The following is a 16,913-nucleotide window of genomic DNA, read 5'->3' as shown; positions in this document are numbered from 1 at the left end:
AGAAATGCACCAGTCCTTGTGTTTGGACTATTCGCTGCACAGAAATGCACCAGTCCTTGTGTTTGGACTATTCGCTGCACAGAAATGCACCAGTCTTTGTGTTTGCAGTCCAGGCTGTCTGCTGCTGAACACAGCACAGCAGAGCGGATTTGCACCAGGTCGGACCTCCCTGCAGTCCTCCTCTTGGTTTATTGTGCACACACCCATTTTCTTCGTCAATGTATGTACACCTTTTTTGGTATCATTTGATTCTCTCCTCCACCCCCCGCCCCCCTTTCCTTGCAGGGGTTAGCTGTAGTCMGTAAGGATGAGCGGATCCCAGGGACCAAAGAGAACGCTGGAGGCGTTGGGAGGAAGAAGAGGGGGAGCCTGAAGGTCCGCACAACACTTGGAGCGGAGCAGGGACTACTCGTGCATCCCTCTGCAGTAGCTGGGGACTGCCAGCTCTGAAATGGCTCAAGTTGCAGAGCTGCCCGGGGCGCTAAGACCCGCCTGTCCCTGTTCTCAGGAGAACAAGCCGCCCCTGCTGCTGTGAGGTGTCTCGGGAGACTCTTCCGAACTTTGCTCAGGGCTGACGGATTTCAAAGGAATTTCACTTTACGTGGAAGTTCTTTAAAATAATCTCTAAACKCAGCTGGTTGTAGCTGTGCCCGCGCCAGTGGCAGAGGTCTGTGCGCTCTGCCGCGGACAGTCCGGCACCCGCTCCTCCGTTCGGCCGTGCCCGCCGCAGCCGCGGGACCCCGGGAGCAGCTCCGGGCGCAGCGGGTCCGGTCCCCCCGCCGGCAGGCAGCACCCCCGGCCGCACAGCGGGCAGCGAGACCCGGGACAGGCGCGGCGGGTCCGGTCCCATAGCGGAGCGSTCTGAGGGGAGCGGGGATGGCTGAGGGGCCGCGTCCCGCTGGAGCCGCGGGCAGCACGTCGGACAGCGGCCGGGCCCGAGCGCGCCTGCGCGGCGGGGGGCGGGGGAGGGAGGTGTGCGCGCGCCGCCGCCCGCCCGCCCCCGCGCTGAGGTGTCGAGGCGGTGTCGAGGCGGTGCCCGTGTGTCCCTCACGGCGGCGGCCGGAGCCGCACGGGCGGTGCCGCTGCGAGGACCCGCCCGCCCCCGCGCTGAGGTGCTGCCGTGTCCCTCACGGCGGCGGCAGGAGCCGCACGGGCGGCGCCGCTGCGGGGACCCGCCCGCGCCGCTCCGCCNGCCCGCGCCCCCCGGGCGCAGCCCGCCGGCCCTGAGGGCTGTGCCGCGCTGCCCCCCGCCCCGGGGCGCTATGAGCCATGAAGCCGCCCGGCAGCATCTCCCTGCGGCAGGCTGGCTGCCACGGCCGCCGCCGCCCCGCGCTCCTGCCGCTCCTCGGCCGCCTCGTCTGCCTCGTCTCGCTGCTCCTGCTCCTCCATGGCTCCTGTTCCCGGGCCGGCGCGGCTGCAGCGGCCGCCGGTGGGTATGGCGGGGTGCGGATGCGTGTGCCTGAGGTGTCTGCGGCCCCTCGGCACCCGTCCCCGCGATAAACCCCGGCAACATCCATTTAYCCTCAACCATTCCTTCCTCCTTTCCCGCTCCCAGATTTGTGTACGTGTCTGTGTCGGCGTGTGCATAAGTGGGGCTCAGTTAATATTTCCTTGTTTTGCTTGCTTACACAAAAGAGAGGTACGTGCGGATCCGGTGCTGCAGTGTGTTGGGTAGGGATGCTGTGGGTGGAATAGACGCCGGTGAGGGATGCGACACAAAAACCTTCGGTGGGCTTTCTATGTGTCACGGTGCGTGTGGACGGGGATCCGCTAATTTGYCTTCTTGGGGCGGATTTTCGTGCGTGCTTTGTGGTTTGTTTGCTCTTGGTTGCATAAAGGTTACATGTGCAATGCTGTGAATGCTGTCTCTCTGTGCATCATGTTATTATTGTTAGTACATTGCCGTTACATTGTAATATCGTTATGTTGTTACATCGCGTTGATTGACTGTGTTGAAATTTTAATGAGGAAAGATACAGGGTTTCATTTGAAAAGCTACTACTGAAGAAAAGGGCTCTTGTCAAAGTTAAAAGAAGTAGAAATCAATTCGCTTTACATAATAGGAAGYTTGGCATTCAGTGCACATGGACTTTGAATTCAGTGTGTGTTAGGAAAATGGGGAGTATTCTTAGCTTTTTGTAGATTCTTTTTTTTTGTCAAAGAATTTAGCTATCGAAGAGGGTGTAGGGGGTAACTATATATCCATTKTTTTTTTTCTTCCTGAAGGTTGAGAGGTATTAAAATATTTATAATCTATGACTGCATAAGAAAATGTATGTGCAATTACATAAATAATGTTCTTTCTGAAACCATTTTATGTGTGAAAAATGAATCAAATCTAGCTCAATGAGTAAGCTATCTGTTTGTTTGCTTGAGTGATTAGTAAAATGTTAGAAAACTGCAAGCTAATATGTAGCTTTTTCATAGAAATAAACACATTCTGCCATGGAATTTATGGCTGGCATATCTTTCTTCCCCAGGCCTGCATTGGAATGAAACAGCAAGCGGTATAGAGGAAGTTCTGGCAGATGAAGAGAATACATTTCAAAAGAGTAACAGCAGTAACAGTAAAAATAACAGCTACAGCAATGCAATCCAGAAAGAAATCACACTGCCTTCAAGATTAATCTATTACATCAACAGAGACTCTGAGACCCCTTACCATGTCCTGGATACCAGGGCAAGGCACCAGCAGAAACTTGACAAGGTAGGGTAAAAAGGGGTTCATTTGCAGAATTTTCAATGAAGTGATATGTGATGTGAAACTGTGTGTTTTAATCTGTAGATATTTAAGGCTTGATGGTGGTCCCTATCACATTTTTAAGAATTCAAGGAGTACATGTAATTAAACAAGAATGTAATTTCCCTTGTGYTAACTTAAAAATAATTATTTTGAATTTGAGGATGGTTCAGAAACTGAACTGTAGATAAAATAAATGAGAATTAGGCAAAGTTGACTTGACTAATCAGCCTAGATTCTGGTGTCTTCACTTATTGTACACCATCATAAACAAAATATTTCTTCCAAAATAGCTCTTGACCGCAGAAGTATCTGCATAGGGAGCTTCTTTGGAATCCTAAACCTGCAGCATGAGTTACTTAGCTTTGAGTGTATGTTAGCTTTTAGTAATAAATGCAGCACTCATTTCCTACCACTATATGGCCATTGAAGACCATTGTAAAGTGTTACCATTTTTTGTTAAATAGTACCTGCATTCTTCATTTTTAATGACAAGATCTAATATTCCATTTTGTATGGATGGAGCTAGTAAGTTGCTTGTTTGGGGTTTTTTTCCCTGTAATTGAGCAAACTTTGGTTTTGTGGAATAACTTCATAAGGAAATAAACATGTCTAAACTATATCATTTATGAACCTTAAAATTTATTTCATCCTATTTTAATAAATATTAAAAAAAAAAAATTAGTCCTACAGGGAAGGTGAAGATGGTTTGAATATAAAGAGATTACCATGGTAGGGAAGAGACAACAAAGCAGATCAGTTTGTATGATATTACTGAAGCTATAATGTAGTTCCTACCTATTGAATAGCCTTTCTCTTGAAATTTTGGACAGTGAATTTAATACTTGGCATATGTGCTTATGTTGATACTAATTATGTGCCCTTTCAGGTGTGGAATTAATATGAATACACWGAATAATCTTTGAAAAAAAAAGAGTTGAGATAGCTGTAGAGTCTTGGTGTTTTAATAGGAAGAAAGGTTGCTTCCTATCTGATTGAACATGGCATGTGCCTTTGGATGCATCTCAATACACCAATGTTATGGTTGGCTCAGGAAAGCTTTTTGACTGTTGGAAACTAGAGCTACTTAAGAGAGCACTACATTCAGAACTAATACTCTTCSAGGCAAGACCATTCTTTTAAATGAACTTAAAACACTAGGGTCTTGCTGTTCCCCTTTTTCAAGAGGGGAGTGGGAARAAAGGGATTTACAAGTGCTTGCAGACTTGCCATTGAGAATCATGCTTCCTCCAGGTTACTCTACGTGTCTTTTTCCTTGGAAATCTATAGAGGACAAKGTCCACTAAACTCTTTGCTTGCCCAGCATTGCCCACAAGAATGTTGCTGTTGCTGCCTATCTTTCCTATGCCCTACCTTGKATCTAGATGCTGGAGTAAAGCTCTGCAGAAATCAGTGCTGACAGAATTGGTATCGATTTCCTTGGGCATGCTTGCTGCTGAGTATTGTGTAAAGTGGATCTTCTTTCTACTCACTGTGTCCCTTTTAAGCATAGGGAGTGCTAATGCTGCAGTTTTTSCCACAAAAGGGTTCCTTAATCCCGGGCCTTCATGGTTTATGTTAACTTCATTCTTCTGGCATGAAATTTCTATTGTTTTATATTTATTGTTTATATTTAATTGAGGGAAAGAGTTGATTATGTTCACTGTCTGGATAGATTTTTGTATGTCTTGATTCCAGATCATCATACATGACAACTTCACCCCAATTTGCATCTTGCGTCTTCCTTACATGAAGCAATTTCTTTGCCCTTTTCTTCTACTCTACCAGTAGCTAAAATATTTGTTCTCATATTATTTTGTTCTGTTGAACATTTGCTATAATCTTCTCTGTAAAGCAATATTTGGGGGCAGGGATAAGTCTGGRAGGTGTAAAAGGAAAACAACTCAAMCAACCCATAAACAAAACAATGCAATTGATTGTGAAAGATACAAAAGTGTTGGTTTTGACTTAGGAGGGAGAATTTTTTCCGGAACTGACTTTTATCCTCCCCCAGAATTAAAAAAAAATGCTATATTGTAACAAATCCTATTTGTGAGATTTTGAKGTCTCCTACATTGGTAATAAACAAAAGTAGCTTTAAAAGCCTTTATAGTTAGGTAAAGAAAGATATCTGTATTTAGGGGGTTTTTTTGATACCATGTGGAAAGATATGATGGCCTTATATATTAATACAATGGAAAAAGTTGGGGGAAAAAGAATCTTTGTTCTTTTCCTGATCTTGGAACTGTGTATCCTTTAATCTGTATTTTCTTCTCAGCCTTAATATTCCATTTATAGGCATATGATGTAGATATAGTCACTAACTATTGATCATATGCAGTGTACTCCTTTCTATGGAAGTTCACCGTAATGGTCAGAATAATGTAATATGGCCAGTTTGTGGGATTAGGCCTGAATGCTTCAGAAATGCTGAGTCACTATCAGGAGAGGGTGAGACTAGAGAAATGGTGTGCATGTGGGAAGAAAGAGGTAAAGCTAGGGAAATATAATTATATACAATTATTTAAAATATTTTTTAAGGTCATGACCTWAAAGTAAGTGTCTGCCATCTTTCTTATAAAATGTTGGTAGAAATTAAGCACCTGAGAAAAAACAGTGTACCAGGGAATCAAAAATCTAAATAATAAGTTATTTTCTTAGCACTGATTCTCTCTGTTTTGGTGAAATATCATCATATTGAGAAGGTGTATGTGATCAAAACTGTTGGTAGGCCCTCTCCCAYTCCTTCTTCTTGGAAAAAGCTTTTTTTCACTGTTAAAAGAAAGAAATGTTCACCATGGTTTTGACAAAATGATCTRTATTCTCCAAGAGGGACAGAGTGCTACTGTTTACTCTGCTTTAGCTTTTTACTCTAAAAAAAACAGATTTTAAATACCTGATGCTTGAAGACTCTAAAATCTGTATACCTGTTTCCTCATAGTCAAATTAAGGCTAGCTGGTTTTGAGTTCTTCTGAAATTATTTTTTAGTGCAAAATGCTCAAAAATGAGCATCTATTTATAAAAACGTTCTGAAGAAGCTCATGGGAATCCTTAAACTTGATGAAGAGGTTTGAGTCACCTGTGCTCTGTCTTTTTGAACTTCTGCAGGTGGAGRTAGTGTTTTGAATGAGCTGGTAATCTCTTTATTGAACCAGATGACTGCTTTGGTTTATTTTCACAGACTACATACACAAGATTTTTAGGACCTAGCAGGAAGACTACATGAGGCACAACTTGGCACAAAAGGCTAGGGACAAGTCCTTATAGTGGCCAGCAGTGGGAAAAATCCTGCAATGCAAGGTGTGATTTGAAGATAATAGGATTGCTGGAGAAACACAGCTTAGTGCAACCTTAGGAAATTTAAAGTGGAAAATAGCTTGAACTGGATGCATATGAAGAAAGACTGTATCTGCTGGATAGTTTCTGAATCATAAGTTTTCAGTAGCTGTAAAGAAGCCATGCCTTCATGCAGAATTCTAAGCTGTTAGTGTGATTTTGGGGAGGAGAGAGGTGTTAAGAAAACTGTTTTGCAGACCCTAAAGAGGAAAAAATAATACAGAGGAGTACTTTTGACTATGAGGATGTTCCACCTTCCCCCARAAAGTTTGATTTATTTTGAGATATTTTTCAAGGGGTGGAACTCCAGGTGTTTCTGGTCGGGTCAGCTGTTTGTCATTTATATAAAGAAAATACTCCTGCCAGGTGAATGCAATACTTTTTGCTATGTTGCCTTGCTTTAAAGGTTGAGATACAGTGCTGTCTCAATCTTCTATGTAATTTTAGTATGAAGCATATGAAAGCTAAGCAGGAAAGCATCCTTAAGATGGAAGGAAAACAGCTCTTTACCATAAAAAAGGAAGTGATATTGAGGAAAAATTAGTTTGGTTTTTTTTTGGGTTTTTTTTTTTTTTTGTTTTTTTTTTTTTTTGTGAAAGACAAAAGGTCATAAATGGTGAACTCTGAAGAGGTGGTGCCATGTGAATTCCTACAAAAATCCAAATAAAAATTCTGTTCACAAGTTAGTCTTTCCTTATTGCCTGCTTTAGAGAGGTCTTTACTTTTAATTCCCATGTAATGAAATGGGGTCAAAATAATGAATGAAGTTCRTGTGACTTATATATTAGACTGTTGAAGAATCTTTGTAGTATTTCAGTTGGCTTTGCTTTCTTTTTTTCCAAGATTTTTCTGTGGTGCAGCTTCAGTTTATTTGTAAATGGAAGATTGCATGTACTTTGGTTTTTTTTCTATTCTATATCGAATTTATATTAATGCAAAAGGCTTATCCTGACTCTGTGTCCTCAGTAGTTACTAAGGAGGATTGAAATTGATCTTCCTCTCTTTGATTTCTGAGAACAGGAGATTTTCCTTATGCCAGCAAAGATCTAGATCTTTGTTTCTTAGTTGAAATGTGGCTCATGTTTTTTCTACAACTTTTTAAATTCCTTTTTAAATATATATTTCTGGGTCTTCTCATGAGCATAACCTTTAAAAGGCTTCAGTTCCTGAGTGTTAGGCAGCACAACACTTGCACTTGTTATGCCTTGTTCAGAAATAAAAATGACGTTTATAGGTTTTTTAGCATTTGTGGGAAGCAGGGTACTGCAGGAAAGTGACCCTAGATAAGGATGCACTACTTTGTAGAGTCTGATAAAAAAAAAGCCTCAAGAGGGATATGGCTTTGGAGGCCAGTGTTAGTGCAGAAGGGTACATAAGCATTGTCATGTTGAGAGAGAATTCTGCCCCTAGGTTAGATGAACAGTAGATTTCTTCCAGAGACAGAGTTGGATTTTTGTCCACTTGCCCACAACCTTTCTTTCAAAGWACAGTCTTTAAGGGTTGGGGTTCAAGTGCATTAAAGTAACTCAATTGTTAWCAATAGAGTAACAATATCTCTATTGTTAAAGACCAGAGACAAGCCATTAACTGGAGGATTTCTGAACTGTGATGTATTTTAAAAGTAAGTTTTCACATGCTGCTGGCACATTCATGTGTTCTGTTTCAATATGAAATGCTTTATTTTGAAGGAGTAGTGGAAGGTTTTCTTGGCAGATGTGCCACGTAGCAGAGGTAACCAAATGCTAAAAGAAGGATGGTTTCTATATGGGGTCTGAGAATAGGCCAACAAGCTAAAAGCAGGATAAAGAGCTAATAYAGAGTAAAGCACATGGATTTGTGACAAAACTTATGCTATTATTAGAATGAAGGTCTAGGGCAAAAAATGTTTTAATGGTGTAAAATCCATCAAAATCTGACTTACATTTCTATTTCCATACTGGGAGTGATGAAACCCCTTGCTCAGCTTCTAAACTGAGTGAGGTAGCTTTTGACCATTATTTTAGTCAGCAGAACTGCATGCAAAAATAGATTTCCAAAAGCAATAAGCTTGTCCTTTGGAAATTGTATCTGTTGGAATATAGCAAAAGACCCATTGCTACCATCAGTCAGTTAAATAACGCTGTTACTTTTGTTTAAAGACTCGGTATTTTTGAAGGGATAACACATTATTGCATTTGGCATAGTTTTACTGGGAAGAACATAAGACCAATATACTAGTTTACTTTTGATGATGATGGTTGTAAATTTCCTGAAAGTCTGTAAAAAGTGAATTATGGACAAATGATGCCCAAATGTGATAATGAAAACCATGAAAGCTTTCAAGTTGTGACATAGATCAGTATTCCAGTTACAGCCAGTTTTATCCTGAAACTTACTGTAAACTAATGACTGATTTGAAAGAAACTGGAGTTCTTTATATATATGGATTTTTAGCTCAGAAAAACCCTGAGAACTACTTCTTTGCATAAGTAGCTACAGCACTCTTAGAAAGTCCCCAGTATGAAGAATCTCTTATTACAGTGACTACACCAGTAATCTGAGCTTCCAGAACAGTGAAATAAAATACTTTTTTTTTTAATTGTCTAAAATTTGAGTGTGAGGGCAGGAAGAACTTGAAAGACTCAGACCTTTCTTCAACCCWCATCTCTATAGATCATCAGTAAGTCTTTGCTGAAGAAAAACTTAATACAATTTTGGAGCTTTGCCATTTGAATGGGTTATAACTGTCAAAGCAGGGACCTCTGCAGAGGTTTTTRGATGGTAAGCAATCATGGACAAAGGAACTTGGTCTCCACTTTATGTAAATAAGGAATACTTATGCAGATGTGAGTATTCATGCAAGTTGTGCGAGAAGATGATATTTAGTATTTTTCCTGTGAAAATATATTTATGCTTCAAAATATGTGCTGATCTACATYGTATTCTTATTTGAATTTTTATTTCTGTGCCAATGAGAAGAACACCATATTTCAGATTATACTTCGGGTGTTGTATTACACAGTAGCTGATGAGAGAATACAGTGAAATTATAAGGTGGATAACAGAATTGCACAGATATTTTTCTGAAATATTTCCTCCCATCRTTGTGGTACATGATGTTTGTAATGCCTAAAACACCTGGTGATAACTCACTGGTAGTTTTGTATGCTAACATATTGCAGGAAAATAATCAGTTTCAGSATTAGATATTTAGTCTCATTACCTTCAGCTGCCTTCTGGCTTATGGCTTTCATGGGTGGTTATGTATTGTTAAACTAGCTGAAGAGAATCTGTATTTGCTGTAGCTGTAGTGTATTGCATTCSCCTGAATTCAAAACAGTGTTTTTGCTAACTGCAGGGATTTAAAATCCAGTGTTCTTTTTATAACCAATGGCTTTTCGCTGAGTTTGGTGGAGAACATGCCCTACTGCAGGGCATCAAATTAGTGTCAGCTGCTTTGCAGCAATTGCTTTTGTGTACAGGCTACATCTGTTAGTGAGTCACACTAATAGATAGCAAGTAGTGGTTTTATACCCATAAGTAGTTGTTTTCAGAAATAGCAATGTTGCTGCATCTAATTCTAMAGGATGAAGGGGTTTTATGATACTGCAGACCAAGAATGTAAATTGCTTTTAATAATTTGAAATTGCAGAAAGATTAAGAATGGTCAATGGCTTAGAAACTGGAAGGGTGATACACAGGTATCACTGAATGGACTGGATTGGACAGTAGAAAAGCTATAGCACATCAGACTAATCATCCATCTAGCTATCCCTAAAGTCAGGAGCTGATACCTAGAGAGAGATTTCTTATGTTTCAGAATGAACTTAATGGAATAGTTCATGCTCTTGTGAAWTTTCCAGATAAATATATGCCACAATCAAGATTTCAATAATAACGAAGACACATCATTTTAGGTAAATGTTACATGTGAWGGAGACTCAAAGCAGAAGCTTGTGAACTCTGAAGTGGAATCTTTATGGCATAAAACTAATTGCAGGTCTTTCCATGCAACAAATTTTCATGCTTTAAAAACAAGTTAATGCATTTGTATTTTGAAAACACAATGAGGYTTTTGTCATGGACAGGTACTTGGAAAGCTCCTTGTGACACTTGTTCCTTGATTTCACTCTGAAAAAAAAATGGAGTGGGGGCTGAAAGTCTCTTACTAGGCATGTATTTAACCTGACATTCTCTACTCTTTTTTTTTTTTTTAATATATATACTGGCAGATTCTCTCTGATCATGCCACCTGTTTGCCTTTATACTTAAACTGTTTTGCTCTGCTGATTCAGAGCAGCTATAAACTCAGTCCTGCCAGGCCAGTGTTAACAAATTGGCAAACTGGTGAGACAACAATAAACATTTACCAAAAAATAGAACAGAGAGAAAGCTCAGTACTGGTTTRCTTCTGTGTTATTTTAGGTATCATCTGGGAATATTATTTTTTTTTATTCTTGTTCAGAGTCATTGTATTTTTTTAATAAACAAAACCAGGCTTTAGCTAAGATTGTTTAATGACATTAAAGCTATTTAAAATATTTTGTAAGTGCATGACTTTTTTTAAAAACAGAAGCTTGACAACAAAGCTCTGTGACCCTATTGAAAGGGAAATGGTAATTCTGGCCGTAAAGAATGATTAAGCAATACAGGAAATGTCACAGATGATTTTAGTCACAATAGCAACTTAAAAAAAATTATTTTGAAGAATTTTCTGTAAGATGATGAATAACTTTGCTGAGAAAGAAGATGAAAATCGGTGCTGCTTTGTATAGTGCCAGAATGGAAGACAAATATAAAGAGCTTATCCTTTGTGGAGAAATTTCTAAAGGAGAACAGAACTGTGGGCCGTAAAAGCTAACCTTCATAATATTTAAGTTAAGCTGTAAACTAGCTTGAACTTTATATGTTTTCTGTGACTTACCTGAAGATTAATCATGGTGTTTAACAAAAACCAGGAGTTTTTTAGTCTTTTGTYTAAAGGGCTTAGTCATAATATTCCAACTTTGTGTAATTATTAATRCTGTATCAAATTGGTGTATAAGTAAGCATGATTTGATTAGAACATTATCAGRAAAGAGACATGAAATTCAGATCTAATCTCTTCAACCCTGCTGGAACAGTGTCTTCACAAAAAGAAATTCTTGGATCATCTCTTCTTATTTTCCTAGAAAATGTATAAACATGTTTTAAATGTCTTTGGCTACAGTTACAACAACATAGAGAAAAATAAACAATACAGTTTATCTGACTAGATATGCATCTGAGAAGAAYTGAATATCCTGGAAGTTATACTTAACTGCCTATTCAAGACAAGCTACTGTTATTTTTGTTGTATGTTGAGCAGCATCAGTATTCTTTATACTAGTTTAGCTACAGTGCCAGGTACAAAGTCATTAATGGTGAAGGGATTACTTCGAAGGAGTTTTTCATAATGTTTWATATGAGTCTTGCCATGATTTTCATATTTGAAAGTGTGTATTATGAAGGCTTTAATTATTTCAGCCTTTTAAAGGGAATGAATGCAATAACTTAATTAAAAGAATGGTATACKACATTACTTATGCTTTTGTTATATAGCCATCTGGTTATGGCAAAATATAGACATTTGTGTGAAACTTTCTTTTTCTTTCTGCGAGGAATGAGTGTGTATTTGAGGTAATTTGATGTTTTTCAGGTACCATTTTCTTTCTTCTAAAAAGGAAAATCCTTTTGAAATAGAATTTGGTACAAGGGCACAGGTTTTCTATACCCATGAGATTAATGAAAATAAGCATGCTTTCCATAACTTTGTTTTTCACAGTCACATTTGTTGTATATAAAATTCAGTCAATCTTTTGACAACTGTGTGTTCCTATTTRTTTACAGGCTGTACATCTGGCCCAGGCAAGTTTCCAGATTGAGGCCTTTGGCTCTAAATTAATCCTTGACCTCACATTGAATAAGTAAGTGCATGATTTGAGGCTTCTTTCATTCCTGCTCTTCTTATCTTACGGTACAAAGTTAAGGCATGCAATAGTCCAAGATCTGTTGAAAAAAGATGCTGTTATCCAARTTTATTAATACAAAATAACATTTMACATTTTTTTATGTGAGGTAACAGTAACCCTTGCTGACACCCATGAAATAGATACCCTTAAAGTTTTATTATTCATGATAAAATAAATTATGATAGAGAAATTCTAGTACTGGTAGTGTTTGCAAAGTGTGGATTTTCTTGTGCTTTTTTTTAAATAATTGATGAATTGTCATGAGATGTAGTTGCTCAAATCAGTGTGTAGTAGTACTGTAAATACTTGCATGAATGGTTCATCTTTAATTGATCTGGACAACGTGCTATTTTCACTATAATTATGAAGTTCCTAATGAGATGGGAATCCTAATGGTTTGGCTGTACTGGAAGCTGGAGTATGTTTGCCTGTAAAACAGACCATTTTACATAATTGTCAGGTCCAGAAGAATTGGCTTGTGATACAAGGCAGTGGTGGTTTAGTTGTTTATATCCCACATGCTTTTATATCACTGCTGGAGATAGAGAACTATGTGATTTTCTAAAAAAATCATAATGAAGTTTTTTTTGCCACTGGAAGTTTAAGAATAAGGTAGAAGTACAAAATGCATAAAAAATACCAGACAGGTAAAATTATCTATGGTAATGCTCAAAAGTGCATTGAGACTTTCAGCATGCTTAAAAAAGGAGAAGCTAATTGCATTTACAGAATTTACAGAATTTACAGAAACAATTGCATACTGATTTTAAAAAACGTTCCTCTGGTCTTGAGGTTTATATRAGGTCTTAACTGTCATGTATTGGAAGTTTTATTAGGGATAAAGATGCACATTTATTGAATGTAATAGCTGTTCAAATCAGGCTATGGCTTTATGAAACTTGCGGAACTTGCATTTGCTTMTTTTGCTTCTTTGCTGCTAATTATCAAATATTTTGCTGTAAAGGTGAACTGGAAACATTTTCCTTCATCCATGTGTAATTTTGAAGTTAGGTTGCTCTTGCATTTTCATCTTTCAAAATGCTATGTGAAATCTTGAGTGTCTGGCAAAAGATGATTTAGTGTGAAGGCTAGGAATGCCACACAGAACTGAAGGACAAAGACAGCTTGAAGCTAATTGGGTTTTCTCTAGGCTCTGGAAGAGTTAGAGTGTAGTGCAAGGCTGTGTTGTTTTATGATGGTTGGACCTATGCATAATAAGTCCTGTGGACAATCATGACATACTTGTGAAGAGAACCTATATTTAGTGCCCTCCAAGATACAGGGAATTTCTCCTCTTGGTCTACTTTCCACTGCTTCTGTCTGCACATCCAGCCAGTGAGAGTGAGCTTATATTGCCAAAATGGCACTCCATGTCGGGTTATGGCTGTTCACACAGATTGTCACAAAAAAACCTTGCCTTTACTAGAACCACGTAGTTCTGGTTCATGCTGACAGTGCTTAAGTGAATAAGAAGACAAACAGACTCATCAAGTTTTTCTACAGCTGATGAGAATTGAAAGTTTGATGGTGAAAGGTACACCAACCCTCTCCTGATTCRCAGGCAGGCCAACGTTCATTGACACAATTGTTTACACAGGCTGTAAGTTCAGCCAATATTGATGCCCAGGCTTGAGGTCTCTTATTTGATCACTGTCTTAGCCTGTCTTTCCAGATGCAGATCTCCCTATAGTTGTTGACTGACTCTCAAGCTTTCTTGCTAATCACACCTATGCAGAATAGAGAACAAAGTCACAAATGGAATRTTATAAGTAGGACTTAACATGGGACACACTGCAGTGAGTAGAAGCAGGGCTATGCCAAACAAGCCTGCTGTCTTGCAGCTTCCACTAGTGACTCCTTTTTATGCCCCTTCCWCTCCATTTTCTGATACTTGTTCTGTCCTGGTTCACCTTTCCTACCTTTCACACATTCCCTGGATGTTCCATAAAAATGATTGCACAAATTCATAAGTCTGGGCAGACATCCTGAGATAAGTTTGTTCCTTCCTGGGAGACAAATAGTCTTGTTTACCATTKCTTATCTGTTCTAAAGTTCTGGCTGAACCTCTCCAAGACCAGGTTCAAGTGGCTTCTTTCTGTGGCCCATTGGTTAGTGGCCCAACTGAGATAATAATGAAAACCAGAACTCTTATCTCTTGTTCATTAGGATTGRGTTTCATTGCATTTCATTGCTTTTCCTGTCCATGTCTGATGCTGAATGGCTATTATCCAAGTAACTTCACAAACCTATGACATTCACCATATCCTTGCAATGTTACCCATTGTCCAGTATTGCTTTTTTAAAACAACAAATGGATCATAAAGTAAATGTACGGATTTTTTTTCTAGATGTGGCTGCTTTCTCAGCAATCAGGAAATGCAGTGCCTGTCACTTCAAAAAGAGAGAGGGAGCTTACTTTTTATGCACCTTAGATGAAAGAAGTTTGCTCTTGTGGGATCGGGAATGTTCTTACTCCCTATATGTAAGGTGCAGAGTGTTCAGATGCCTTACTGATATCCGTTCTGCTTGCCTCTTTAAACATTAGGYTTTCTGCTAGCTTCCTTAGTAGTTTTTGACTCATAAACATTTGGCTCTTTATCTGGTTCTGCTCCAGAAAATGGCTTCACAAACCTGTCCTTCTTTTTGACTGGGCATAATACTCTGAAACTGCAAGTCATAAAATTTGTAAATTGTAAATACCTGTAGACAATTATTTGAAAAAGACTATTCTGGTGTTTCAGTTATGTTTATGTGTTCAGCAAAAAGCAGCATTTTGCAACTATGTTGGGTTGCAATGCTGCTAATGTCTAGTCAGAAGCAAAGGCAGAACAACCAGGCCAGACTTGAGCTGTTATGTGCTATTGACCAAAATAATCCAATTGTGTGTGTAAGATAAATCCAAGATCCAGGAATGAWGAATATATATTTGGGTCAGTTGCTCTAAGGTGAGTTAATGCCACCTACACTGTATGTTTTCTGTGCATTTTGGTTTTGTTCCTGTGGGTTTTTTTGAATGTTCTACAAGTAATTAAAGCTAAAATTGAGTACATACAATTGTTACATACAAACAGTTCTAGTTTTAGGTTTTCTTTACCTCTGTTGGAATCTGTGTGATTGCCTAGCCTATCTTCTTTGTTGCAGATGCTTTTTTTTTTTTCTCAGCAAATATTATAACTCAATGGTGAAGAAAATTGGATATTCAATTTCATTAATAACTACAGAGATTTTGTAAGATGAAGAGGTGGCACTCTGAAGGTTTATGGAACATGTTACTAGAAAATCTTACGTTGCTTTCCATCTTGCCATGGTGCAATGGCAGAAAGAGCTTGAAGGAAATATAAGYCCCTCAAGCCCCTGAATCCAGTGTGCAGAGACAATTAACATGTAAGATTTGTATGGAGTTTGAATGGGTAACCARCTTTGCAGCTGCACAARGTCTAARCCAGATGAAGTATAATTTATTATRCTWAAGGTGATTTTTGGTAGCTTTTTCTGACAAGAGGACTCAGGGAAAATGAGAAATTTTGAACTCCTTTTGCAAGGTGGGTTTCTCTGAAATTTTAGACATCTTGCCCTTGCTACACTTAAATGTTGGCCCAGTTTCAGGCTGTCAGGGTGATGCCAGTTATGACACTGCATAATGATTACAGATGTGTTGATTGTGGAAATAATTTGATGCAAAAAGTAATAGTTTTTCTAAGCCATAATGGATTAAATAATGTTTTTAGTTAATACTCTTAGTATGAAAATGGAAGATTTTAGGGCACTAATGGGTTGACAGTCCCATTTGAAAAGTTTAGCTTATAATTCAGCTATGATCRTCTGCCCAAACTCATTAAATTCCCTGTGCAATAATGCGAGTAACGTGTGGCATTGTCATAAAACACCATTTATATGAAAAGCCTTTAAAAGTGTTCACTTTCTGAAATAAGTTCACTTTTGCCCTCAAACAATAGTGTTGTAACATTGGGTAATCAATGCTCCTAGTATATCTGACCAGTTTCTTATTTTCTTATTGATGCATTATTTACACAAACAAATGTTTGCAAGGTGCTAGCAAATTATTTTTTAATGATCTCATTTCCAGCATCATGTAAAAGGCTTTTAACTTGCTGTTCTGCTGAAAGACAAGAATTTTTACAGGTAACTCTTAATGGCCTGTTTATAGGTAGCAGGTTTTATGWTCTGGTGTAGTACTCAAATACATTAAAGAGCAATGCTACCAAAAGCAGTGAATTAAAAATGTTTACTTGCTGCTATTTTAGTGAGGAGGGAAGCTGGCTGTATTTTGTGGCAGTTTGCAGCCATGGTCTAGTACCAGTCTCTAAATAAATGTCCCCACCAGCATAGGGGGCTGAAGCCAAACTGGAACCTTCGCCCACCAACACTGTAGGGGCTGAGAGGCAATTAGTTAACTGAGCTGGACAGAAGCAGAAAGTAAAACCCAAAGGCAAAAATTTCTCTCCCTTCCTACTGATAACTTGCCCCAAAATTTAGTATTGTGGCGGAGGGGACAAAAAAAATCGCCAAAATCAGTCTATATTTTTTAGCTTTTCCTACTTTTACCTGTAGAAGTCCATCTTTCCAAGAAACTGTTTCCAGGAAARTGAATTTCTTTCAATGAAGATATTGTGTAAAAAATATTTGGCATCTTTGACATGAACTGACAAAAATCCAACCCCACCACATTTGACCGTGACATGACTTAAAGATTTGAGACATTAATATATGATGACTACTGTGGAAAGTCAGTTTCTTTTGTGACATGCAGCCAACATTATAGCAAATTTTATCTAAAAGTTTAAGCTTTATAATTAGTGTTTACTCTTTGTGGTGTGTCTTTCAGTAGGACTGAATTAACTTGAGA

General features: G+C 38.8%; 1 protein-coding gene across 6 annotated transcripts in view; it reads left to right on the top strand.

The window, feature by feature from the left end:
• The first annotated feature begins 1,196 nt into the window (after positions 1–1,196).
• Positions 1,197–16,913, top strand: part of ADAM23 (ADAM metallopeptidase domain 23) — a 71,732-nt gene continuing 56,015 nt past the window's right edge. For 5 of the 6 annotated variants that reach the window (XM_057372846.1, XM_057372847.1, XM_057372852.1 and 2 more), the window contains exons 1-3: positions 1,197–1,429; positions 2,481–2,707; positions 11,925–12,001. In XM_057372846.1, the coding sequence (XP_057228829.1) occupies positions 1,270–1,429; positions 2,481–2,707; positions 11,925–12,001 (464 nt within the window). In that variant the 5' untranslated portion in view covers positions 1,197–1,269. The remainder of the gene's footprint in view (positions 1,430–2,480; positions 2,708–11,924; positions 12,002–16,913) is intronic. The other variant, XM_057372848.1, reaches the window with a different exon arrangement.

The sequence above is a fragment of the Malurus melanocephalus genome, unplaced genomic scaffold (assembly GCF_030028575.1).
Source record: "Malurus melanocephalus ecotype Western Australia unplaced genomic scaffold, MMel_1.1 scaffold_180, whole genome shotgun sequence".
Taxonomy (NCBI): domain Eukaryota; kingdom Metazoa; phylum Chordata; class Aves; order Passeriformes; family Maluridae; genus Malurus; species Malurus melanocephalus.
This window is presented reverse-complemented; position numbering and strand designations above follow the sequence as displayed.